The sequence below is a fragment of the Dryobates pubescens genome, chromosome 20 (assembly GCF_014839835.1).
Source record: "Dryobates pubescens isolate bDryPub1 chromosome 20, bDryPub1.pri, whole genome shotgun sequence".
Taxonomy (NCBI): Eukaryota; Metazoa; Chordata; class Aves; order Piciformes; family Picidae; genus Dryobates; species Dryobates pubescens.
Genome location: NC_071631.1, coordinates 1,846,816 through 1,871,983, shown reverse-complemented (window position 1 = coordinate 1,871,983; position 25,168 = coordinate 1,846,816). Strand labels below are relative to the sequence as shown.

Here is a 25,168-nt window from a genome sequence, read left to right as displayed (position 1 = left end):
AGAGCAGGAAGGGCTCTCCACGCCCTCGTGGGGCAGTTTTGGAAGGACATTTAATCATCCACCCTCTGGGTCACTGTGTTCTGTGCAGACCATTAAAGAGGAGACAGATGGCCTGCATGAGGAGCTGGAGTTCATCCGGCTCCTTGGAACCGATTTGATTTTCGCCTGTGGTGAGACCGAGAAACCAGAAGTGAAGAAGAGCATTGATGAGGTAGGAACCCCAGCAGCCCTCCCCCATCAGATCAAACCAGCTTAGGAGCCAGGTGGGAGCTGGGGCAGGAGAACCTGATGCATTTTGTGGGCAACCCTTGCGTCCTGCAGATGAACAACGCCTGGGAAAACCTCAACAAAACGTGGAAGGAGAGGCTGGAGAAGCTGGAGGAAGCCATGCAGTCAGCTGTGCAGTACCAGGACACCCTTCAAGTAAGAGGCAGGGCTGGTGGTGGGGAGTGGGTGGACTTGGGAGCACCACTGTGAATCTCCTCCCAGGAGTTGTGCTGGGGTTGGCCCAAATGCAAAGCAGAAAACATCTCCCTGGTGAATGTCTGCAGGCTCTGATAGAGCCTGAGCTCAGCAGCCAGCTCCAAGGAGCAGCAGATACCTGGCTGCAGTTCTCTGCCCAAATCTGTCTTCGTTTCTGCATGAAGCAGCAGGGTGAGCCTGGCTGCTGGCAGGTGCTTGTGCTGGAAGGAAGCAGGAGAGGGAAGGGAAAGAAGGAAGGAAGGAGCCTGCAAAAGAAAATGCTGTCCAGGCAGCTCTGCCCCAGGGGAGAAGTTTCATGGTTGCAGGGTGGTGATGGAATTGCAGAATCATTTGGTCTTGAAGGTCTTTTCCAATGTAAATGACTTCATGGTTCTGTGATTTTGGTGGGAAGAGACCTTCCAAGAGCATCAAATCTCAACCATTAAGCCACCAGTAAACCACATCCCTCAGCACCACAGCTCCAAAGCTGTTCAAGCCCTCCAGGAATGGAGACTCCACCACTGCCCTGGGCTGCCTGGGCCAGGCCTTGGCAGCCCTTATTGGGGAAGAAATTGTTCCTCATGTCCAACCTAAACATGCCCTGGGCAGCCTGTTCCAGGGCTTGACAACCCTTTCAGTGAAGGATCCCAGGATCCCAGGATGTTAGGGGTTGGAAGGGACCTCTGGAGATCATCCAGTCCAACCCCCTCTCAGGGCAGGACCATAGAATCCAGCACAGGTCCCACAGGAACACATCCAGATGGGGCTGGAAAGTCTCCAGAGCAGGAGACTCCACAACCTCTCTGGGCAGCCTGCTCCAGGGCTCTGTGAGCCTCACAGTGAAGAAGTTCCTCCTCCTGTTGAGGTGGAATCTCCTGTGCTGGAGTTTCTATCCACCAAGCTGCTGGGGGGGGAGGCTGCTTTGCCGCTGCCTGTGCTGACCACGTGCTCCCTCCTCCCAGGCCATGTTTGACTGGCTGGACAACGCTGTGATCAAGCTCTGCAACATGTCCCCCGTTGGCACAGACCTCAACACGGTCAAGGAGCAGATGAATGAGATGAAGGTACCTGGGCCAGGGCAGGGCCAGCTCTCTGCTCTCTGCTTCCCAGCTCTCGTGCTCCACTGATTCATTTTTCTCCCCCTGGTTTTCGTCCTGCTTCCTTTGGCAGGAGTTTAAAATGGAGGTTTACCAGCAGCAGATTGAAATGGAAAAGCTTAATCACCAAGGTGAGCTGATGCTAAAAAAAGCCACAGATGAGACAGACAGAGACATCATCAAGGAGCCACTGACAGAGCTGAAACATCTCTGGGAGAATCTGGGCGAGAAAATTGCTCACAGACAGGTAGAGAGGGGGGTTGGCCTCTCACAGGTGTGGGGTTGCAGCTTGCTGGGGTCATGGTAGGGTTTGAGGCTCCTTCCCGACTTCAACTCTTCCTTTTCCATCCCTCTCCTTGCCCAGCATAAGTTAGAAGCTGCTCTCCTGGCACTTGGGCAGTTCCAGCATGCATTGGCAGAGCTGATGGCCTGGCTGACCCACACTGAGGAGCTGCTGGATGCACAGAAACCTATCAATGGAGACCCAAAAGTCATCGAGGTGGAACTTGCCAAGCACCACGTGAGTACCCCCACTCCAGCTCCACTTTCATCCAGGATTTGACTTCTCATGGAGGGCTGGAGCTGGTTTGAGTCCATGGGAATGTATCAGGGGGTGTTTAAAGAGGAGTCCCAACGTTTGCCCACCACATCTTGTGTAGGTGCTGAAGAATGATGTCCTGGCCCACCAAGCAACTGTGGAGACAGTGAACAAAGCAGGCAACGAGCTGCTGGAGTCCAGTGCAGGGGATGATGCCAGCAGCCTCAGGAACCGCCTGGAGAACCTGAACTCATGCTGGGAGTCAGTGCTGCAGAAGACAGAGGAGAGGGAGCAGCAGCTCCAGTCCACGCTCCAGCAGGTCAGGGAGGGGGCACTGCCTCTGCTGAGGATCCACTTCCTTTGCTTTAGGGGGAAAAAGAAGAGGGAAAGATTTAGTGAGTCACTGGGAGTGGGGTTGTGCAAGTTTTTCATGTAGCTCTTAGTCCTGGAGGGGTTGGTGATGCCCAGAAGCTCAGCAGGGGCCAGGGTGAGGTTGTGCCATGCACAGCCCTGGGGCACCCAGCTCTGCCTCCGAGCTGGTTTGGAAGCAAACACAATGGTAGCCCTGGCATACGGTCAGTGGTGGCTGATGTCATCTGATCTGGGGCTGATGATACCTTCCTCAACAGGCCCAAGGTTTCCATGGTGAGATTGAAGACTTCCTCCTGTGGCTAACGAGGATGGAGAGCCAATTGTCAGCATCAAAACCCACAGGAGGTCTGCCAGAAACCGCCCGGGAGCAGCTCAATGCCCACATGGTAATTTCTTAGGAGAGCTTCTAAAGCTTTTTGGTTCAGCACCTGCCTGGCAAATCTCAGCATCCACACATCTCCCTTCTCTGTCTGGTGTGAGGAAGCTGCCTCTCTGGTCTCTTCTCACTGATAATTTTGCACTTGATGCCTGCATCAAGATGCTTTAAGCACCTTTCATCTGCTCCAAGCAACACTCTCCTGTGCCTTTGCTGCCCGCCCTGAACCCGATTTTCTTGTCACCTTGAGCTGCAGCAAGCCATGGTCCTGCTGCAGGCTCTTCCCTTGTCTAACGCTCCAGTGGTGCCTCCTTTGCAGGAGCTGTATGGGCAGTTCAAAGCCAAGGAGGATACCTACAGCCAGCTGCTGGCCAAGGGGCGACTGATGCTGCTGAACAGGGATGACTCCGGCTCCGGCTCCAAGACGGAGCAGAGTGTGGCCCTGCTGGAGCAGAAGTGGTGCCTGGTCAGCACCAAGATGGAGGAGAGAAAGGTAATGTTGATGGAGAGGTGCTGGTCTGGCAGTGCTTGCTCCCTGCTGTGCTGCTTTGCTGTGCCCTTGTTGCCCAGAGGGCCAGTGGTCTCCTGGGGTGTGTTAAGAGTGTGGCCAGCAGGGTGAAGGAGGTTCTGAGCCTCTTCTCTGCCCTGGTGAGGCCACATCTGGAGTACTGTGTCCAGTTCTGGGCTCCCCAGTTCAAGAGAGATAGGGAACTACTGGAGAGAGTCCAATGGAGGGCCATGAGGATGATGAAGGGATGGAACCTCTGTCTGCTGAGGAAAGGCTGAGAGCCCTGGGGCTGTTGAGCCTGGAGAAAAGCAGCCTGAGAGGGATCTGATCAGTGGTTACAAATACCTGAGGGTGTGGGGCAAGAAGAAGGGGCCAAGCTTTTTCACCTGGTGCCCAGTGATAGGATGGGAGGCATTGGGCACAAACTGGAACCCAGGAAGCTCTGCCTCAACATGAGGAGGAACTTCATTGCTGTGAGAGTGCTGGAGGCCTGGAGCAGGCTGCCCCGAGAGGCTGTGGAGTCTCCTCTGGATACTTCTCAAACCCTCCTGGCTGTGTTCCTGGGTGACCTGCCCTGGGTGACCCTGCTCTGGCAGAGGGGTTGGGCTGGGTGATCTCCAGATGTCCCTTCCAACCTCTACCATCCTGCGGTTTGCTTTGCTAGGAAGGATGGAGCAGGTCAGGGCTGGAGAGGAGGGGTTGGGGTGATTGCATCAGACAACCTCTCGGTTGTGCAGGTCGAGGTTGTGTGGCAGGTGGTGCTGTCTGAGCATCAGGCTGGGGTGGTTTTGTGCAGGTAGACATCAGATTGGTTAAATCACACTGAAAGTAAGAGGGAAATTGCCTTTTGGGTTAATTTAGGGGAGAGGTGGGAAGAAGCCTCCTGCAGCTCTGAAAGGCAGGCTTTGTCGGGCCTCCGTGGGACAGCGAGCCAAGTCCTCCTCCGAGCTGACTCCAGCCCAGGCTTTTGGCTGGTGATGAGATAAAACAAGGGACATGGTGGCCTCAGCCCAGAATAAATGTGTGGTGCTGCAGCTGTTGCTATCCAAATGTCCTCCCCCTCATCTCTGGAGCTGCTCTGCCCATGCTGAGCCCTTGCTCAGGAAGCTGAGGGTGACGCAGCTGCTGGTGTGCTGCTGGAGCTCTCCCCTTTCAGGGCCAGCGGTTCTTGTGTGGAAAGCAAGCAGTAGCCTTCAGCAGGACCCCCTCCCCTTGGTAAACAAGTGGCCTTGGCAGGCCTGGGCACTGAGGTTCCTCTTGGAGGGAAGTTTGGGCAGGGACACAAAGGCTTCCTCTGTCTGAGGCACCTCCGAGCATGAGCTCTCACCCTCCTCACTCTGCTGATTTTTTTCCCCCCCTCCCTCCTCACCCTGGCAGGCAAAGCTGGAGGAAGCCCTGGCCCTGGCCACAGACTTCCAGAATTCCCTGCAGGACTTCATCAACTGGCTGACCCTGGCTGAGCAGAGCCTGAACATTGCCCCCCCGGCCAGCCTCATCCTCAACGCCGTGCTGGCTCAGATCGATGAGCACAAGGTGAGCACCCAACAGCTCCCCGGGGTGAGGGGGCAAGGCTGGCACTGCATGGGGTTCAACAAGGCCAAGGGCAGTCATAGAGTCATAAAGTCACCTGCTTGGGAAAGACCTGAAGAGATTTGAGTCCAACCATAACCTAACATCTCCCTGTTAGACCATGGCCCTAAGCTCCTCATCCAGACATCTTTTAAACACCTTCAGGGGTGGAGTTACCAACACAAGCCTGGGGGTGAAGGGCAGCAGGTGGAGGGAGGGGATTCTGCCCCTCTGCTCTGCTCTGCTGAGACCACACCTGCAGTGCTGGGGCCAGCTCTGGAGTCCCCAGCACAAGGAGGATATGGAACTGTTAGAGCTCTAAGCCAGAGAAGGCCACAGCAATGCTGGGAGGGCTGGAGGCCCTCTGCTGAGATAGTTGGGCTTGTTCAGTCTGGAGAAGAGAATGCTCCAGAGAGACCTTCTGGTGGCCTTTCAGTGTTTAAAGGGACCTATCAGAAAGCTGGGGACAGAGTTTTTCAGGGCCTGTTGTGACAGGCCAAGGAGGGATAGTTTGAAACTGAAAGAGAGAGATTTGGGCTGGAGAGAAGGGAGAAATGTTTGATGGTGGTGGGACCTTGACCCAGGAGCTGCCCCATCCAGGTCAGGTTGGTTGGGGCTCTGAGCAACCAGCTCTAGTTGCAGATGTCCCTGCTGACTGCAGGGGAGGGTTAGACTGGAGGAGCTCTGAGATCCCTTCCATGCTACACCACTCTATGACTCCAGGGTCTGCCCTGTGCCCGCGGAGCGCTCTCAGCTCTCCTGGCACCAGAGGCCATCTTTGCTGTTTGCAGGTGTTTGCCAACGAGGTGAATGCTCACCGGGACCAGATCATCGAGCTGGATCAAACTGGCAACCAGCTGAAGTTCCTCAGCCAGAAGCAGGACGTGGTGCTGATCAAGAACCTGCTGGTCAGCGTCCAGTCCCGCTGGGAGAAGGTTGTGCAGCGCTCGGTGGAGCGAGGACGAGCTCTGGATGATGCCAGGAAGAGAGCCAAGCAGGTGAGAGACGTGGGAAGGGTGCAGCAGACCCCAGCTGTGGAGGGCAGGAGGTCCTGAGACCAGGAGGAAGGGAACTGGGGCCCCCACCAGTGCTGAGGTTCAGGCTTGCTCTTGTTTCCTTGCAGTTCCATGAAGCTTGGAAGAAGCTGATTGATTGGTTGGAGGATGCAGAGAATCACCTGGACTCCGAGCTGGAGATTTCCAATGATCCTGACAAAATCAAGCTCCAGCTCTCCAAACACAAGGTAGAGCTTTGCCAAAGCAAGGCTGGTGCTGGATGCTGGGTGGAAGGGTGCCTCAGTGGGAGGGGGAGCATGGAAGCATCTCCTCTTCCATCAGCACAAGGGAAAGGCATGTCCAGGGCTCCATGGGAAATGTTCAGCTGGAGACCTTCCTGAGCACCTTGAATCTTCAGAGAGCTTTCTGGAGCAGCTTTGTTTTCTCTCCTGTTCCCAGGAGTTCCAGAAGACACTGGGAGGGAAGCAGCCTGTCTATGACACCACCATCAGAACAGGCAGAGCCCTCAAAGAAAAGGCCTTGCTTCCAGATGACACTCACAAGCTGGACAATTTACTGGGAGAAGTCCGGGACAAGTGGGACACAGTGTGTGGGAAGTCTGTGGAAAGGTAAATCCAGCCCCAGCACCTGTGTGCCAGGGACTCCTGGCAGAGGGGAGAAGATTTGCTCAGGGGGTTGGAGGAGGTCACTGGGACATGGCCAGAGGAGGTGAGTTTGCTGATGGGAGGTCACAGGGATGTTTGTTTCCCAGGCAGCACAAGCTGGAAGAAGCCCTCCTGTTCTCTGGGCAGTTCATGGATGCACTGCAGGCTTTGGTGGACTGGCTCTACAAGGTGGAGCCTCAGTTAGCTGAAGACCAACCTGTCCATGGTGACCTGGATCTGGTCATGAACCTGATGGATGCTCACAAGGTGAGAGTGCCTTCTCCAGCTCTGCTCTGGGACACATCTGGGGCTTTGTCTTCTCCAAGAGCCAAAGAACACAGCAGCCACAGTTGGTGCTTTGCTTCTGTGTGCTTCTGGAGCGCTGCTCTTCCAAGATGCTGTCAGTCAGATGTGTTGAGGGTTGAGTTTGGAACAGGTGGCTGAATTTCTGCTCCTCTATAAACTTTGCTCTTGGCAGTTCTCTCCAGCCCGTCTTGCAGTCCGGGGCTCCTGGGCTTGGATTAGGTCATGCATTGAAATCCCCAGACAGGGTTGGGCATCCATTCAAGGCAGCTGCTGTGCTGCAGGCTGAGAAGGGTCTAGAGCTTGTCTGCTGTGGGTCACAGCCACTTCTGCCAGGGTGGAAGGCTGGGGCCCGTGCCCATGTGTACCCACACCCAAACCTGCCCGGGAGCAGCCTGCCTGCCCCCCGGTCACTCCGCCTTGTGGTGCATCTTTGATGTGGGTGGCAAGCCTGCATTCCAGCCTCCAGATGTGCTCCCCTGGTGTTTTCCCCGCCGTGAAACACCCCCCTGGGACCGCCCAGCCCTGCTCAGCTGCTGCTTCTCCCACTGCAGGTCTTCCAGAAGGAGCTGGGGAAGCGCACAGGGACGGTGCAGGTGCTGAAGCGCTCCGGCCGGGAGCTGATCGAGAACAGCAGGGACGACACCACCTGGGTGAAGGTGCAGCTGCAGGAGCTGAGCAACCGCTGGGACACGGTCTGCAAGCTCTCAGTGTCCAAACAAACCCGCCTGGAGCAGGCCCTGAAGCAGGTGAGCAGCAGGCTGTGGGTGGAAACCCCCCCTGGAGAGCATTGCTGGGCTCCAAGTTTGGCCTTGAGAGGTGGACACAAACCTCAGAGAAGAGGTTTTGCCCAGTGGCTGATCCCTCCTGGCTGAGCAGAGCAGCCCAGGGTTGGCAGCAGTTTTGTTCTTCCCCCCCAAAGAAGAGCCAGTAAAGGCTTGATTTGAAAAGGGAGGGTGAGGAGATGCCACCAGTGTGGAGGAACTGAAGGGTGATGGAGCACTGGAGCAGGCTGCCCAGAAAGGTGGTGGAGTTTCCATCTCTGGAGACATTCAGACCCTGCCTGGATGTGTTCCTGTGTGCCCTGCCCTAGGTGATCCTGCTCTGGCATGGAGGTTGGACTCAATGATCTCCAGAGCTCCCTTTCCAACTCCTAGCCTGCTGTGATGCCAAGGGGAAGGAGATGCCCAGCTGCTGTGGGACTGACCTGCTGGTGCTGGACAAGCCCAGGCCAGCAGAGAGAGCTTTGTAACATAAAAATCATGGAATGGGTTGGGTTGGGAAGGACTTTAAAGATCATCAAGTTCCAACCCTCCTGCCGGTTCTCTCCTTGCTTTTAATTGGTTTATTAAAGTCCCTTTCAGTCCCTTCCAAGTCCCTTTCAGTCTCTGCGGCTCTCAGCCTTGGGTGGAGCAGCTGGTTTGCGGAGGAAGAGGAGGAGGACTAAGTGATGCTTGTGCTTTTGTCACCACAGGCAGAGGAGTTCAGGACAGCTGTGCACTTGCTGCTGGAGTGGCTGTCGGAGGCTGAGCAGTCTCTGCGCTTTCGGGGAGCGCTTCCTGACGACGCTGAGGCCTTGCAGTCCCTCATCGATGCCCACAAGGTAAGGAGCAGCTCAGGAACCCAACCTGAGCAGGGCTGGGGAGGGGTCTGGAGCACAAGCCATGTGAGGAGAGGCTGAGGGAGCTGGGGTTGTTTAGCCTGGAGAAGAGGAGGCTCAGGGGAGACCTTCTTGCTGTCTACAACTACCTGAAAGGAGGCTGGAGCCAGGTGGGGGTTGGTTTCCTCTTCCAGGCAAGCAGTGACAGAAGGAGAAGACACAGTCTCAAGCTGTGCAAGGGGAAGTTTAGGCTTGATCTTAGAAAGAAGTTCTTCCCAGACAGAGAGATTGGCCATTGGGATGTGCTGCCCAGGGAGGTGGTGGAGTCACCATCCCTGGAGGTGCTTAAAATAAGCCTGGATGAGGCACTCAGTGCCATGGTTTAGTTGGTCAGATGGTGTTGGGTGATAGGTTGGACTTGATGATCTTGGAGGTCTTTTTCCACCTGGTTAATTCTGTGATTCTGAGCAAGATGCATGGGGTAGAACATTGCACACTGATCCTTTTGGGCCCTTCAGGAGTTCATGAAGAAAGTGGAGGAGAAGCGAGTGGACGTGAACGCGGCGGTGAGCATGGGGGAGGTCATCCTGGCTGCCTGCCACCCTGACTGCATCACCACCATCAAGCACTGGATCACCATCATCAGAGCCAGGTTTGAGGAGGTGAGTGCCCCCTGGCTTGGTTTCCAGGCTGGTGGTGGGTACCAGCCCCAGGTTCCAGTCTCAGGTTTCCCAGAGCAGGCTGATGGTTGGCTCTGTGTTTCCAACAGGTTCTCACATGGGCAAAGCAGCACCAGCAGAGACTGGAATCTGCACTTTCTGAACTGGTGGCAAATGCAGAGCTCCTGGAGGAGCTCCTGGCTTGGATCCAGTGGGCTGAGACAACCCTGATCCAGCGGGACCAGGAGCCCATGCCTCAAAATATTGATCAGGTCAAAGCCCTCATCTCTGAGCACCAGGTGAGCCCAGTGCTGAGCATGGTAGGCACTTGGGAGAGGGGCAGGGAGGTTCATTCCTGCTTCATTCATCACTGAATCCTCTTGGAAGTCCTCATTAAAATAATGTGTAACCCAGCTGGAGCTGTCACCTGAGAGCAAAGCCAACCCAGAGGATGAGCTCCACGATCCTGTGGGGCTTGTAGTGACAGAACAAGGGGCAACAGCTTAGAGCTGGAAGAGAGGAGATTTGAGACTGGAGATGAGGAAGAAATTCTTCCCAGTGAGGCTGGGGAGACACTGGAACAGGCTGCCCAGGGAGGCTGTGGCTGCCTCCTCTCTGGAGGTGTTGAAGGCCAGGCTGGATGAGGCCTTGAGCAACCTGTGCTGGTGGGAGGTGTCCTTGCCCATGGCAAGGTGTTGGAACTGGATGACCTTTAAGGTCCCTTCCAATGCAAGCCAGCACTGTGGAACAGCTCAGCCCCAAACCCCCACAGCTGGTGCTGAGTGCTCACCTCCCTTTCATGGGCTTGGCACATCCCAGCGAGGACCTGGAGCAGCAGGAGACTGAAAAACATCTCCAAACTGCCAAATTTTGTCCTGTTCCTTTCTGTGTCTTGAACAGTCCTTCATGGAGGAGATGACAAGGAAGCAGCCAGATGTGGACAGGGTCACCAAGACCTACAAGAGGAAAGCCTCTGAGCCCCCTCATGGACCCTTCATGGAGAAGTCTCGCAGCAACAGTGAGGCTCCTCTTGAATCACAGCTTTGGGGGAAACCTGCTTGTGATGGGAGGAAATGAAGCTCATTAGCTTTGATTATCAATTAAGGAGGCATCCTGCACTGGCAAGGCACCAGGAAGGTGGTTGAAAGATCTCAGGAGGGGAAAAATGTCCAGGTGGCATTTCCCAAAACACCCCTGCTGGGGACAAGCTTCTGCTGGGCCTGCTCTGCTCTTCCTCCCTGCAGTGAGGAGGCTTTGGGGCTTGTTTGGAGTGGGGTCTTGGTGCCAAGGAGGTCGTTGAGGTGCTGGAGCAGGTCCAGAGAAGGGCAACAAAGCTGGGGAAAGGGCTGGAGAACAGGGCTGGGGAGGAGCAGCTGAGGGAGCTGGGAGTCTTCAGCCTGGAGAAAAGGAGGCTGAGGGGAGACCTTCTGGCTCTCTGCAGCTCCCTGAAAAGAGGTTGGAGTGAGGTGGGGTTGGTGTCTTCTCCCAAGGAACAAGTGATAAAATGAGAGGAAATGGCCTCAAGTTGCAGCAGGGGAGGTTTAGGTTGGACGCTAGAAGAAACTTCTTGGCTGGAAGGTTTCTCAAAGCCTGGCCCAGGCTGCCCAGGGAGGTGACTGAGTCCCCATCCCTGGAGGTGCTTCAAAGAAGCTGAGGGCCATGGCTTAGCACCAGGCTTGGTAGAGTTAGAGAATGGTTGGACTCAATGATCTTCAAGGCCTTTGCCAAGCAGTGTGAATTCCCAAGAGCAGGGGGAGCACTGGGAGGGCTGTGTTGGGTGTAGAGCCATCTGCCACCCTGCCCTCCCTTGGGGACACCACATCCCTTGGCAGAGCAGCCAGGCAGGCTGTGGGAGCTTTGCTGTTTGAGAAACAAACTGGGTTTCACTGCTGCTCCTTCAGGACTTGCTAACCACCACCACCAGCACCACCTCAAACGATTCCATGTCTCCCTTTTGTTTTATCCCCAGGAAAATCCCTGGGTCAGGCTGCCCCCCCCAGCATGCCCATCATCTCCCAGTCAGAGACAAAGAACCCTCGGATCAATCAGCTCTCAGCTCGCTGGCAGCAGGTCTGGCTGCTGGCTCTGGAGCGACAGCGGAAGCTCAACGATGCCCTGGACAGACTGGAGGAGGTAATGGCCACCAGCTGCTCTGGGATGGGGTCAGGGGGATGCTGGGACACCAGGGGCTGCTCACCACAGTTGGTGTCACCTCTTGAGTTACCTGCAGATGGTCCCCTGCTGCCTTTCACGACACAGAATCACAGAGTGTCAGGGGTAGGAAGGGACCTCCAGAGATCATCCAGTCCAACCCCCCTGCCAGGGCAGCATCACCCAGGGCAGGGCACACAGGAACACATCCAGGCAGGTTTGGCTCCAGAGCAGGAGACTCCACAAGCTCTCTGGCAGCCTGCTCCAGGGCTCTGTCACCCTCACAGGGACAAAGTTTTCCCTTCTGTTCCCCTGGCACCTCCTCTGCTCCAGCTGGCCCCCAGTGCCCCTTGTGCTGTCCTTGGCCATCCCTGAGCAGAGCCTGGCTCCAGCCCTGCACATCTTCATCCCCAGCCATGAGGGCAGCCCTCAGGCTCCTCTGCTCCCAGCCCCAGCTCTCAGCCTGGCCTCCCAGGGAGATGTTCCACTGCCTGCAGCAGCTCTGTGCCTCTGGGCTGGACTCTTTCAGGCAGTTCCCTGAGGTCCTTCTGGAACTGAGGGGCTCAAAACCTCAAAAAAATAACTGCTTAGTGATGTCCAGTGACAGGAGAAGGGGCAATGGGTGCCAGGGAGGGCAGAGGAGGGTCCCTAGGAACATGAGGAACAGCTTTGTCGCTCTGAGGGTGCTGGAGCCCTGGAGCAGACTGCCCAGGGAGGTTGTGGAGTCTCCTCTGGAGAGATTGCAAACCCACTTGGATGCATCCCTGTGTGACCTTCTCGAGGTGACCCTGCTCTGGCAGGGGGGGTTGGACTGGATGAACTTTGGAGGTCCCTTCCAACCCCTAATGTTCTGTGCACAGCTAAAAAGTGAAGGCTTCTGTCATTAAACTGCTCCTTGATGGATTCCTTCCCACCCTTTGCAACTGGTGTCTGTCAAGGTGGTGCCAGCCAGCCCTTGGCCTTGCTCCTAGCACTTAGTTTAACAAACTTTTGCCTCTTCTCTTTTCCAAATCTAATGGAATTTTTTGTTTGTTTTTATTTTATTTATGCTTATCAAAAGCAGCTATGCCCAGAAGTGAGTGGTTTGATTTGTTGATTTTTCATTTTGGTTGCTTGCTCTCTTTTTCTTCCCTTCTTTCCTCCCTTCTTTCCTCCCTTCTTTCCTCCCTTCTTTCCTCCCTTCTTTCCTCCCTTCTTTCCTCCCTTCTTTCCTCCCTTCTTTCCTCCCTTCTTTCCTCCCTTCTTTCCTCCCTTCTTTCCTCCCTTCTTTCCTCCCTTCTTTCCTCCCTTCTTTCCTCCCTTCTTTCCTCCCTTCTTTCCTCCCTTCTTTCCTCCCTTCTTTCCTCCCTTCTTTCCTCCCTTCTTTCCTCCCTTCTTTCCTCCCTTCTTTCCTCCCTTCTTTCCTCCCTTCTTTCCTCCCTTCTTTCCTCCCTTCTTTCCTCCCTTCTTTCCTCCCTTCTTTCCTCCCTTCTTTCCTCCCTTCCTCCCTCCTTTTCTCCCTCCTTTTCTCCCTCCCCTCCTCCCCTCCCTTCCTTCCCTCCTTTCTTCCCTTCCTTCCTTTCTGTCTTTCTTCTTTTGCTTTTGCTGTAGGTCAGAGCAGTTGCTGCGTTTTCATGTTTGATACCTTTGTGGCTTTCAAGTCCTAAAAATGTTTAGGGGACCCCTCCCCTCCCCTCCCCTCCCAGGTGTCATCCCCCCCAAAAAATAATAATCAAACAAAGGCTCAAAGCTGGGGTGAGCTGGTGGGGGTGGGGAGTCCTTTAAGGCACTTTTAGGGGAGTCCTTTCAGGGGGGTTTTAAGAGGAGGACTTTTAGAGGGAGTCCTCTTAGAGAAGTCCTTTTTGGGCACTTGGAGGAGAGTCCTTTTGGGGGGGCTTTGAGGGGAGTCCTTCAAGAGATTTATAGGAGAGTCTTTTTAGGACACTTTCAGGGGAGTCCTTTCAGGAGGGTCCTTAGGAGGCTTTCTGGGGAGGCCTTTAAGGGACTTTTAGGGGAGTCCATTTAGGAGGCTTTTAATGGGAGGACTTTTAGGATGAGTCCTTTTAAGGGGAGGCCTTTTAGGGGGAGTCCTCTTCAGAGAATTCTTTTATGGGAGGACTTTTAGGGGAGTCCTTTCAGGAGAAGGGAGGGGGTAAAAAGGGGCTTCAGTTGAAACTGGAGGGTGGCTTACCTGAAGCTGGGGGCAGAGCTGCAGGGCTGGGGGTCGGCAGAGCTGAGATGTGTCCCAGGCACCGTTGTACCTGGAAGATGAGCAAGAAATCCCTTCTTGGCTGCTTTAGAGGGGAAAGCTGTGCCCAGAACGGTGCCAACAGTGGGTGTTCCTCTTGGGCAGAGCCTGGTGAGCTGCTAGGTGAGGAAACATCCTCCAAATGCCCAAGCAGAGACAGGAGGGAGGTTTGTGTGTGCGTCTGCGTGCCAGTAGCTGCCCGCCCTGCGTCTGTGTGCGCATCCCGGCGCGGGGGATGCTGCATCCCTTGTCCGTGGCTCCGTGATGCAAGGTCCACGTAGTGGCTGTTGGCTAAGCTGTTTGTCCTTCTGTTCCCCAAAGTCACTTGGAGGTGGCCCTCTTGTTAATGGGGGTGGGGGTGAGGGTGGGGTTCACCTGGATAAACCCAAATTGCCCTTCCAGGGCGGGCGGCGTTCGGGTTGGGAGCTTGGCTGTGGGCTCGGCTGGGGGTGGAAGGGTGCTGGAGAGCTGGGGGTGGTGCTCCTCAAGGGTTCCCCTCCCTGACTGTGGTGGCTTTGCCTTCCAGCTGAAGGAGTTTGCCAACTTTGACTTCGACGTGTGGCGGAAGAAGTACATGCGCTGGATGAACCACAAGAAGTCTCGCGTCATGGACTTCTTCCGGCGCATCGACAAGGACCAGGACGGGAAGATCACCAGGCAGGAGTTCATCGATGGCATCCTGGCCTCCAGTAAGTCCCTGCCTGCCTGGAGCTGCCTCGGGAAAAATGGCCACCTTGCTAGGTCCCTGCTGGAGCGCTGAGGTCAGATTGGATGTCAGGAAGGCGTTCTTCGTCATGAGGGTGGTGAGAGCCTGGCACAGGCTGCCCAGGGAGGTGGTGGAAGCCTCAAACCTGGAGGTTTTCAAGGCCAGGCTGAATGTGGCTTTGAGCAACCTGATCTGGTGTGAGGTGTCCCTGCCCATGGCAGCAGGGTTGGCACTGGATGAGCCTTGAGGTCCCTTCTAACCCTGACAATTCTCTGATTCTATGATCACAGCAACATTCAGGTTGGAAGAGACCCTCAGGATCACCAAATCCAACTGAGAGCCCTACTCTGCAAGGCTCAGCCCTAAACCATATCCCCAAGCACCACATCCAGATGACCTTTAAACAAAACACATCCAGGGATGGGGACTCCACCACCTCCCTGGGCAGCCTGTTCCAGAGCCTGACCGCTCTTGCAGCAAAGAAATTTTCCTACTGTCCAACCTAAACCTCCCCTGGCACAACTTGAGGTCATTATCACTTCTTCCTCAGGAGAAGAAACCAACCCCTTCCTTGCTCCAGCCTCCTTCCAGGGAGCTGTAGAGAGTAAGAAGGTCTCTCCTCAGCCTCCTTTTCCCCAGTCTGAACACCCCCAGTTCCCTCAGCTGCTCCTCACCAGCCCTGTTCTCCACACCCTTCCCCAGCTTTGTTACCCCTCCTCCGTACCCTCTCCAAGCACTTCTTGGAGTGAGGGGCCCAAAACTGAAGCCAGCAGATGCAGACCATGCTGTGACATCCCCAGTCCCTGCCCTGGGTGTTCATTTCTCTGCTCCTTGCAGAATTCCCCACCACGAAGCTGGAGATGACGGCGGTGGCTGACATCTTCGACCGCGATGGCGACGGCTACATCGATTACTACGAGTTTGTGGCTGCCCTCCATCCCAACAAGGATGCCTACCGCCCCACCACCGATGCTGACAAGATCGAGGATGAGGTAAAGCACCAAAAGAAGGCTGCTGGGGTGGCTCAGGCTGCAGGGTGGCCGTGGGGGAGTCAAGAAACAGATGACGGCGGTGATGCTGAGGCAAAACGCTGGCAGCACATAGCATGGCTTGGAAGGAAGGGCTGCTTAGCTTTGGGGTTTATCCCTTGTGTTGGGGGAGGGTCCCAAAATGCTGGTGGGTCACTCACCCCTCTCTTGTTGGTGGTGGCAGGTCACCAGGCAAGTGGCCCAGTGCAAGTGTGCCAAGAGGTTTCAAGTGGAGCAGATCGGCGAGAACAAGTACAGGGTAAGGCAGAGTCAGCGACTGGCAGAGGCGCTTGGGTTGGAAGGGGCTTTAAAGATCGTCCAGGTCTGACCCCCCTGCCATGGGCAGGGGCACTTCCCACTAGCCCAGGTTGCTCAGGGCCTCATCCAGCCTGGTCTTAAACATTTCCAGGGATGGGGCATCCACAGCTTCTCTGGGCAGCCCGTTCCAGTGTCTCACCACCCTCACTGCCCTAATGTCCAATCCAGATCTGCCCTGCTCCGGTTCCAGACGCTGCCCTGATGGCACAAATCCTGCTCCCACTTCCCACCCGGGGTCAGGGGGTGGTTACCAAGTGGGATGCTCAGCCTGGCTTGGTGGAGAGGGGGTGAGATGGAGACCTCATCCTCCAGTTCCCAGTGGAGGTGGCTGGGTGGTGTTTGCCCAGCACCATCCTTGGCCCCAGGGCGTTCCCTGAGGCAGGAGAGCATAAAAGTGTCCCTGTTCTGGGGCAGCCATTCCAGCAGCCCTGTGAAACGCTGCATTCACTCCACCAGCAGCTGCCCTTGAAGCTCTCCTCCTGGATGAGTGTTCCTCACGCCTGTGTTTTCCTTAGCTGGCTCCCCAGGCAGGGAGAATCATTTCCTCACAGGATCTCTTTGTAGCTGGCTGGCTGTTTACCTTGCAAAGCCTTCACCGAGGTGAACTGGGGGAAGGAGCAGGCAGCAGAGCTGGGCAGCAGAGCTGGGCAGCAGAGCTGGGCAGCAGAGCTGGGCAGCAGAGCTGGGCAGCAGAGCTGGCAGCAGAGCTGGGCAGCAGAGCTGGGCAGCAGAGCTGGGCAGCAGAGCTGGGCAGCAGAGCTGGGCAGCAGAGCTTGCCTACTTCCCTGCCCACTGCTTTCAGGCCTGATGCTCCAGCTGGGAGAAGCCAAGCTGCAGCGCTCACCTCTTGGGCTGCACCCCCTCCCCCCCTACAACCTTCTACCTGACACCCCAACAGTGTAAACCCCCCTCCTGCCCCCCTGCCCCCCAGTTTCTAACTCCCTGCAGTTAACAGTTCTCATGGTTATTGCACTGTTAATCCCAGCAATGTTTTTCTTGTTTTTCTTTTCCTCTGCCTCTCAACTTTCCTTTCCCCCTCCCCTGCTCTCCTCCTCCTTCCACAACTCCTCTCCCTCCGTAGTTCTTCCTCGGCAATCAGGTACAGTTTGCCTCGTGGTGCTGTCTCTCACCTCTCTGGTTTTTACCTCACAGATGTAGCTTTTGTGTGTCTGTGCTGCTGCTCTGTCCTCTGGGGGCTGTGGGGGGATGGGAGCTGGGAGAGCTGCTCAGCAGAGCCTGGTACAGGCAGGTGCCCAAGCTGGGAGTGACCTCCACACCCCCACCCCGAACAGAGCAAAGCAAAACAAACCAACCAACCAACAACCAACCAACCAACAACCAACCAAACAAGACTAGAGTGGGCAGGAAAAAGGGGGAAATTCAATGGGAAAAGGGAAAATTCAATAGGAAAAAAGGGAAATTCGATGGGAAAGGAAAAATTCGATGGGAAAAGGGGAAAATTTGACAGGAAAGGGGGAAATTCACTGGGAAAAGGGGAAAGTTCAGTGGGGAAAGAGGGAAATTCAATGGAAAAAGGGGGAAACTCAATGGGAAAAGGGGACAGTTCAAAGGGAGAAGAAGGAAATTCAATGGAAAATGAAAAATTTGATGGGAAAAGGGGAAAATTTGACAGGAAAGGGGGAAATTCAATGGGAAAAGGGGAAAGTTCAACGGGAAAAGGAAGAAATTCAATGGAAAAGGGGGAAATTCAGTGGGAAAAGGTGGAAATTCAATGGGAAAAGCAGGATTTGATAAAAAAGGAGAGATTTTGCTCTCTGTGCCTCCTTTCTTGGCTGTATTGAGGGTGCTGGTGGTGAGCAGGGGCAGATGCTGGCACCCTGTGATGGGGAACATGGGGATACAGTTGGGCTCATTCCCAGCCCTGTCCTGAAATCCTGGGGGGTACCTGCATGAGGGCTGTACCAGGCTCTGGGTGGCTTTGGATCCCAGTCACCATGGAATGAGAATGCCAAGCCCATCCCTTTAATCCCAGAGGTAATGATGACTAAACCCAGTTACTGAGTAACTCCTAACTGGTGCAGGGCTCACCCCTCCTGCATGGATCCCTGGGTCGTGACCCAACATGGTGCACTGTGTGCCAGGGCCAGCTCGGGGGGCCAGAGCTCCTTTGTTATGGGGACTGGAGCATCACCTGCTGTGGGGATGTGCCCACTGTCCCCCTCCTCCTCCAACAGAAACCCCTGAGGGTTTATGTGGAATGGTGGTGCCCTGCCAAAACCATGCCCAAAAAGAAACCAACTTGCCTGTTGGGTGGACCTGAGGGAGCTCTGCCTTCAGATTAGTTTTCAGCAGCAGCTGAATGCACAAATCCCAGCATGCTGAGTGTTGGAAGGGACCTCTGGAGATCATCTCATCCAACCCCCCTGCTAAAAGCAGGGGCACTCAGAGCAGGTTGTTCAGGATCACATCCAAGTTTGGAATCTCTTAGAACAGGAGACTCCACAACCTCTCTGGGCAGCCTGCTCCTCACAGCACAGAAGTTTTTCCCCTCCTCTCATCACAGCAGGTCCTCTGTAGTCCTGGCTGCAGAGCTGAGCCAGGCTCCCAGTGTCCTTGCACTGGCTCCGCTGCCTGCCCGGTGCCATGGGCAACCAGGAACTTGGGTTTGGCCATCCAGGAGATGTTAAAAAATCAGCCTGATGCTTGTGCTTGAGGGGGCACTGGTCTGATGTGGCAGGTGGTGGCCATCACTAATGAACATCTGCAATCACTAATCCCCCATTGGCTGTGGGATCCCTGCCTGGATTCCCACCCCTCCGCGCTCACCCACACATCCGCACTGGGCGATCTCCGGGGCTGGGGCTGCGGCTTTCTGGCTGGTTGGACTCAAGTCTGAGGCTCAGTGGAGTTCCCTGGGCTTCAGACTTGATGAGAAGAGGTTTCTGGCTCGGTGGTGACACAGCACTGCTTGCCTCACTGAATCAGCTCTTCCCCACGTGGGCTGCACCAGGAGGGTCCTTTGAGTTGCCAGCTTCTGTTTCCTTCACAGTGAAAGGGAAAACTCCAACCCTGGCTGAGCAAAGCTCTCCAAAGACCAAATGCCAAAATCTCTTTTGCTGCTGTAAAGAAGAAAGACCCAAAACCAACCCCAGATCTCTCTTTCCTGCTTTAAAACTCAAGGATTTGGATAGTTGCATCATCTTTAATACCACACAGCAGGAAAATCTCCTGCAAATTGGTGTAGCTTGCCCTTACTCCAGGACAACCTGTCTGGAGAAACCTCAGAAGTATTCAAGAGCTGAGTAAAAGCTTCTGGTGCAGCCTGCTGTGGGCAGGAGCTGAGTGTCCCTTGTCCTGTGCCCCTTGTCTGACCTGTTCCTTGGCTCTGCAGTTCGGGGATTCCCAGCAGCTGCGGCTGGTCCGTATCCTGCGGAGCACGGTCATGGTTCGTGTGGGCGGAGGATGGATGGCCCTGGATGAGTTCCTGGTGAAGAATGATCCCTGCAGAGGTAAAGCAGCTCCTGGCCTTTGTGCAGCTGGGGTCTTCTCACCCAGCTTGCCAACTTGCCTGCTCTGGCTGTGAAGGATCAGAAGGGCCCAGAGCGGGGCTGGTTGTCCACCTAAGAGGCCTCACTGCCATGCTCTCGCCCTCAGAGATGGGCTTGGGGTGCCTGGCAAGGACCTGTTCTGTGACACACACCCCCAAAGCCTCCTGAGCCTTGGTAATGAGGTTGGGTTCCTGTAACCTTCATCTCTCCTCTGCTTTGGCCCCTTGCAGCCCGAGGAAGGACCAACCTTGAACTGCGAGAGAAGTTCATCCTGCCGGAGGGAGCCTCGCAGGGGATGACTCCGTTCCGGTCGCGAGGCCGAAGGTCCAAACCCTCCTCCCGAGCAGCCTCCCCGACGCGATCCAGCTCCAGTGCCAGCCAGAGCAACCACAGCTGCGCCTCCATGCCCTCCTCCCCTGCAACTCCTGCCAGTGGAGCCAAGGTGGGGTTCCCCTGGGCAGCCTCCCTCTTTTCCTCTCCTGTAGAGACCTCCAAACCCACCCTGGTGAGACGAGGAGCTGCAGGAGGTGTACAGAGGAGGAGGAAGGTTGGGGCTTGGGGGCTCGATGCCTGCTGTGGTCTCTTCAAGACAGTTACAGTGTCTGCAGGAAGAACCCTGCAGTCCAGGTGGGATGGGTGGGGTGTGATGATGCAGGAGAGGTTTGTCAGCCCAAGCTGGGTGCTGGTGGTGGCTCTGCAGAAGGGTCCCCAGCGCTCACCATGCAGGTGAAGGTCCCTGAGGCCACGTGCAGCAAGAAGCCATCCCCCATCGTCTCTCCCTTCCTACCACATTGTACCCACCATGGTTTATTTCACCACCTGAGTTCTTGATTTTGATTTATACATCCCCTGTTTGGTTCCTGTATCATTTTAGTGCCCTTTTCCCCCCTCCCCCTTCCGTGTACGTTTCCATTTCCTTTTTTGTTCTTCCCCCTTTCACTCACCTCCACCTCTTCCCTTCCCTTCCCTCCCCTGGATTTTCCATTTCACAGACTCCACACCACTTCTCTCGATGTTATGACAAACCCTGGTTGATAAACAGTAAAGCCAGCACCCCTCTGAGGGGATTCGATTATCCTGACCTGCAGCTCTCTGGTGCAGAGGTAGAGTATGGCCTGGGACCCCCCCGGCGCGGCCGGAACGCCGCGGGCACGGCCCGCGGGCAGCGGGGCGCTCCTGCTGCCCTGCCCACTCCTAACGCTTGCCCCGTGGTAGAGCAGCGCTTGGAAGCACCGCTGGGAGTGGTTTTCAGGCCCTTTCTAACTCGGAGTCATCACCCACCCCACCCCCCCTCCCCCAAAGAATAAAAACCAAAGCCAAAAAAGATCAATTTTGGGGCAAAGCACAACTCACTGAATCCAGAGAGTGGCTCAGGGTGGGAGGGAGCTTAGAGGTCATCTGCTCCAACCCTCCCCACCGTGCTTTAAGGAAAAGCAAAAAGGGCTTTCAGAAAGAGAGCTGGGCTTAAAAAAGAGGCAGATCTGGGCTTTAAAAAAGGAGATTTGGCCTTAAAAAGGGAGATTTGGGCTTTAAAACAGGAGATTTGGGCTTAAAAAGGGAGATTTGGGCTTTAAAACAGGAGATTTGGGCTTGAAAAGGGAGATCTGGGCTTTAAAACAGGAGATTTGGGCTTTAAAAAGGATATTTGGGCTTAAAAAGGGCGATTTGGGCTTAAAAAAAGGAGATTTGGGCTTACAAAGGGAGATTTGGGCTTTAAAAAAGGAGATTTGGGCTTGAAAAGGGAGATTTGGGCTTTAAAAAGGATATTTGGGCTTAAAAAGGGAGATTTGGGCTTAAAAAAAGGAGATTTGGGCTTACAAAGGGCGATTTGGGCTTTAAAAAGGGAGATTTGGGCTTAAAAAGGGAGATTTGGGCTTTAAAAAGGAGATATGGGCTTAAAAACATATTTGGTCTTAGAAAAAGGAGATTTGGGCTTATAAAAAGGAGATTTGGGCTTAAAAAGGGAGATTTGGGCTTAAAAACATATTTGGGCTTAGAAAAAGGAGATTTGGGCTAAGAAAAAGGAGATTTGGGCTTATAAAGGAGATTTGGGCTTGAAAAAGGAGATTTGAGCTTAAAAACATATTTGGGCTTAGAAAAAGGAGATTTGGGCTTGAAAAAAATAGATTTGAGCTTTAAAAGATTTGGGCTCAAAAAAAAGCAGATTTGCACTTTAAAGTTGTGCTTAAAATGGCAGATTTCTACTTAAAAAAGAGAGCTGTGCTTAAAAAATAGGTGGAGTTGTGCTTAAAAAGTTGATTTGTACTTAAAAGTTGTGCTTAAAAAAAGGTTGAGTTGTGCTTAAACAAACTGAATTTGTGGTTAAAAAAGGCAGATTTGTGCTTTAGAACAGTAGAGTTGTGCTCAAAAACAAAACCAACAGATCTGGGCTTTAAAAATAGATCTGGGCTTAAAAAATAGACTTGGGCTTAAAAAATAGGTAGAGTTGTGCTTAAGAAATTGAATTCATGAGTATAAAAAAGCAGATTTGTGCTTTAAAACAGTAAAGTTGTGCTTTAAAACCCCCCCAGATCTAGGCTTAAAAAATAGATCTGGGCTTAAAAAATAGACTTGGGTTTAAAAAAAATAGGTAGAGTTGTGCTTAAAAAATGAGGTTTGTGCTTAAAATACAGAGTTCTGCTTTAAAAATAGAGCAGAGTTGTGCTTTGAAAGCAGATTTGCCCTTAAAGAAATTAATCTGGGCTTAAAAAAGGCAAAGCTGTGCTCAAAAAAGGCAAAGCTGTGCTCAAAAAAGGCAAAGCTGTGCTTAAAAAAGCAGAGTTGTGCTTTTAAAACCTCTCTCTTGCTTCAAGGCAAAGCCTTGTGCTTAAAGAAAAGGAACCCAAACACACCAAAACTTTCACTTCTGCCCAAGCTGTGAGAGCTTTGGGACTGCTGCAGAGGTTTGGCCACCTTTGGGCTTTCCAAACCCAAGAGCCGAGTTGGGGCTTGAGAATCAGCTCCAGCGCCTGCCCTGTAACCACACCGCCCGCCCCGTGCCCAGGCGCTCCTCTCTCTCTCTCCCCCTCTTGAAGCACCCCTGGGCTGTCCACCAGCTGTCACCACCTCCATGCTTCCTCCCCGAGGAGGAGCAGTTTGGGCTGAGGCTTTGAGCTTCCTGACACTTTCAGCCTCCTCCTGGTTGGATTCCTGCCCTGTGCTGAAGGGGTGGTGAGGGCTAAGCTGGGTGGTTGCTGGTGAGAGGAGGAGGGCGTCACGCTTGGAGCTGCTTTCACGCCAGAGAAGGAACTGCTTGGAGTCAGCAGAAGGTCAGGAGCACCCCCATCAGCACCACCCACCCCCCAAAAATTGCTCTGAATCAGCTGCTTGCTGCTTGTTTGTAAAACAGGATGGAGGACGAGACTGGAAATCTCTTGATGGTGAAAAGGAAACCTTCGCAATCAGGAGTTAATGGATTTTGATTCCCAGGGAATCCACTGCTCGGCTGCCCCTCTCCCATCCCACCCCAACCCTCTCCTGCTGCAGCTCCAGTTTGGTGCCATTTCAGCATTCCCAAGTTTCCCCCAAATCACCAAATTGCAGGGGGTGGAGGGAAACTTCTTTACTTTGAGGGTGTTGGAGCCCTGGAGCAGGATGCCCAGAGAGGTTGTGGAGTCTCCTTCTTTGCAGAGCTTCCAACCCCACCTGGCCGTTGTGCTCCTGGGCAAGCTGCTGTGGATGGCCCTGCTCTAGCAGAAGGGTTGGACTGGGTGATCTCCAGGGGTCCCTTCCAACCCTCACCATTCCGTGGTTCTATGCAACCTCCAGCAGCTGCTTTGGGAGATGCCCTCTGGTGCTAATGTACATCTCCCTGGGTCGCATCCAGGCTGCCTTGCAGTGATGCCTCCCCAAGCTCCAGGGGACCCCACGAGCAGTCACTTCCCTGAAGCTCTGCCCCCAGAATTAGGTGGGATATAGAAACTGGAGCTGCCCTTTCCAGCTGGATCCGGGTGCCCTTGCCCTGCCAGCACCTTCCCCTTCACCCCTTGGCTTTCCTCCACAGCAGCAGGAGCAGAGCTGCCTCTTGTGCCGCGTTCCCCTCACCGCCAGCTGTTTGCAACATCTCAAAGGTCTGGGAGAGCTCCGTTTCAGGATGCAGCCAAAGATGGTTCTCTGTGTCCCAGTTTGTCACTGCTGCCTCACTCTTCCAATTTGTCTGCCCTTGGGTGGTGGCTTCACAGTCCCACACGGCACACCAGCACCAGGGTGGATGTCCCCCCACCTCTCAGAGTCATCTCAAGATGTTCTGATTGCCCCTTCCAAAGCTGTTCAGTCGCCTCAGTCCCTGCCTTGTGCAAGTTGTCCTCTTCTCTTTGTGGAGCTCTGGAGCCCAGCTGATGCTCTCCTCCTCCATGTGGATGAATCTCAGCTTTGCTTGGAGGGTTGTTTGGGTCTTTTTTTCCCCTCCAAAGAGCTGTGCAGCAGTCTGCAGCACACAACCTGCTGCTGTGTCTGTGTCCTCCTCCCCCAAAAAAACACCCAACAATTTTCAGCTTTTTTTCTTACCTGCAAACCGCTGCTGAAACGCCAGCTCCTGGCTCTCCTTGACCATTCAGATGGATGCACCCTTCAGGGGCCAAATCTTCTTGCTGAGGTGCTGATGTTCTTGGAGGTGATCTCCTGCCAAGGTGGCACCTAAGGGATGCTCTTTGTGTGCTTCCTCCCAAGGTCACCCCCTCAGCGGGCAGCAAGCTGAAGCGACCAACCTTCCACTCCAGCCGAACCTCCCTGGCTGGGGACACCAGTAACAGCTCCTCCCCAGTCTCTACAGGTGCCAAAACCAGTCGGGCAGGTAAGTTGGGTGGCAAAGCCCCCCCCCAAAAAAACCCCTCCTGCTGCCATTCTTCCTGCTCCTTAAACTGACCCTGGGTTGCTGGCCAGTCCCTGCCTGGAGAGGGGACGCTGTGGAGCTCTCCCAGCGTGAGGGTTTGCTGCTGCCTCGTTAGGCACTTGGGAATGGAGCAGTCCTGCTGCTGGACCCTGTCTCAGTTTCAGAGGGGTTGGGTGGGTAGTTGGAAGCAGCCATGGTGGTGCTGGGAATTTGGGGATTCTCCCCTCTCTTCTCTTCTCTTCTCTTCTCTTCTCTTCTCTTCTCTTCTCTTCTCTTCTCTTCTCTTCTCTTCTCTTCTCTTCTCTTCTCTTCTCTTCTCTTCTCTTCTCTTCTCTTCTCTTCTCTTCTCTTCTCTTCTCTTCTCTTCTCTTCTCTTCTCTTCTCTTCTCTTCTCTTCTCTTCTCTTCTCTTCTCCCCCCTCTTCTCTTCTCTTCTCCCCCCTCTTCTCTTCTCTTCTCCCCCCTCTTCTCTTCTCTTCTCCCCCCTCTTCTCTTCTCTTCTCCCCCCTCTTCTCTTCTCTTCTCCCCCCTCTTCTCTTCTCTTCTCCCCCCTCTTCTCTTCTCTTCTCCCCCCTCTTCTCTTCTCTTCTCCCCCCTCTTCTCTTCTCCCCCCTCTTCTCTTCTCCCTCCTGATCACAGCTCTCTTTTATTTGGTATGGGGAGGAATCATTTTCCTCTTCTTCCTCCTCGTCTTCTGCTTCTTTCTTCCTTCTCCTCTCCATCTTCTTTTCATTTGTTGTTCCTCCTCCTGCTCACAACTGTCTCTGCACCCCTGGCAGACCCCAAGAAGACCGCGAGCCGTCCCACCAGCCGGGCCGGCAGCCGAACCGGCAGCCGTGCGAGCAGCCGGCGGGGAAGCGACGCCTCCGATTTCGACCTGCTGGAGACGCAGTCGGCTTGCTCCGACACCTCGGAGAGCAGCGCCGCCGGCGGGCAGGGAGGCTCCCGCCGGGGGGCAGCCAAACCTTCCAAAATCCCAACCATGTCCAAGAAAACGACCACTGCCACCACCCCAAAACCTCCGGGCCCTAAAAGATAATAATAATACTGTACCCCGCGCCCTGACAGCCAGAGCAGCACCTCCCCCACCTCCACCTGTGTCCAGTTTTTAACCCTGCATTGGATGTATATTTATTCTAAATGGGAGAAGCTCTATTGTTAAAAGTGTAAAAGAAAAGTTGTGTTTTGCAGCTGCCTTATTTTATTTTGGGGTTTTTTTTTTTTTGGAGGGGGTGGATTTGGGGTTTGGGTTTTG

General features: G+C 54.4%; 1 protein-coding gene across 21 annotated transcripts in view; it reads left to right on the top strand.

The window, feature by feature from the left end:
* The window catches only part of MACF1 (microtubule actin crosslinking factor 1), a 176,916-nt gene extending 151,748 nt beyond the window's left edge, over window positions 1–25,168 (top strand). For 6 of the 21 annotated variants that reach the window (XM_054170406.1, XM_054170408.1, XM_054170410.1 and 3 more), the window contains 29 exons: window positions 89–211; window positions 322–423; window positions 1,425–1,526; window positions 1,633–1,806; window positions 1,924–2,079; window positions 2,219–2,416; window positions 2,727–2,855; window positions 3,165–3,338; window positions 4,731–4,886; window positions 5,714–5,920; window positions 6,046–6,165; window positions 6,377–6,546; window positions 6,690–6,849; window positions 7,440–7,634; window positions 8,360–8,488; window positions 9,004–9,147; window positions 9,255–9,443; window positions 10,045–10,162; window positions 11,114–11,277; window positions 12,356–12,370; window positions 14,049–14,211; window positions 15,066–15,220; window positions 15,441–15,515; window positions 16,656–16,673; window positions 18,927–19,044; window positions 19,314–19,525; window positions 20,076–20,186; window positions 23,752–23,875; window positions 24,693–25,167. In XM_054170406.1, coding sequence (XP_054026381.1) covers window positions 89–211; window positions 322–423; window positions 1,425–1,526; window positions 1,633–1,806; window positions 1,924–2,079; window positions 2,219–2,416; window positions 2,727–2,855; window positions 3,165–3,338; window positions 4,731–4,886; window positions 5,714–5,920; window positions 6,046–6,165; window positions 6,377–6,546; window positions 6,690–6,849; window positions 7,440–7,634; window positions 8,360–8,488; window positions 9,004–9,147; window positions 9,255–9,443; window positions 10,045–10,162; window positions 11,114–11,277; window positions 12,356–12,370; window positions 14,049–14,211; window positions 15,066–15,220; window positions 15,441–15,515; window positions 16,656–16,673; window positions 18,927–19,044; window positions 19,314–19,525; window positions 20,076–20,186; window positions 23,752–23,875; window positions 24,693–24,952 — 4,161 coding nt within the window. In that variant the 3' untranslated portion in view covers window positions 24,953–25,167. Of the gene's footprint in view, window positions 1–88; window positions 212–321; window positions 424–1,424; window positions 1,527–1,632; window positions 1,807–1,923; window positions 2,080–2,218; window positions 2,417–2,726; window positions 2,856–3,164; window positions 3,339–4,730; window positions 4,887–5,713; window positions 5,921–6,045; window positions 6,166–6,376; window positions 6,547–6,689; window positions 6,850–7,439; window positions 7,635–8,359; window positions 8,489–9,003; window positions 9,148–9,254; window positions 9,444–10,044; window positions 10,163–11,113; window positions 11,278–12,355; window positions 12,371–14,048; window positions 14,212–15,065; window positions 15,221–15,440; window positions 15,516–16,655; window positions 16,674–18,926; window positions 19,045–19,313; window positions 19,526–20,075; window positions 20,187–23,751; window positions 23,876–24,692 lie in introns of all 21 variants that reach the window. The other 15 variants (XM_054170416.1, XM_054170415.1, XM_054170405.1 and 12 more) reach the window with 10 other exon arrangements.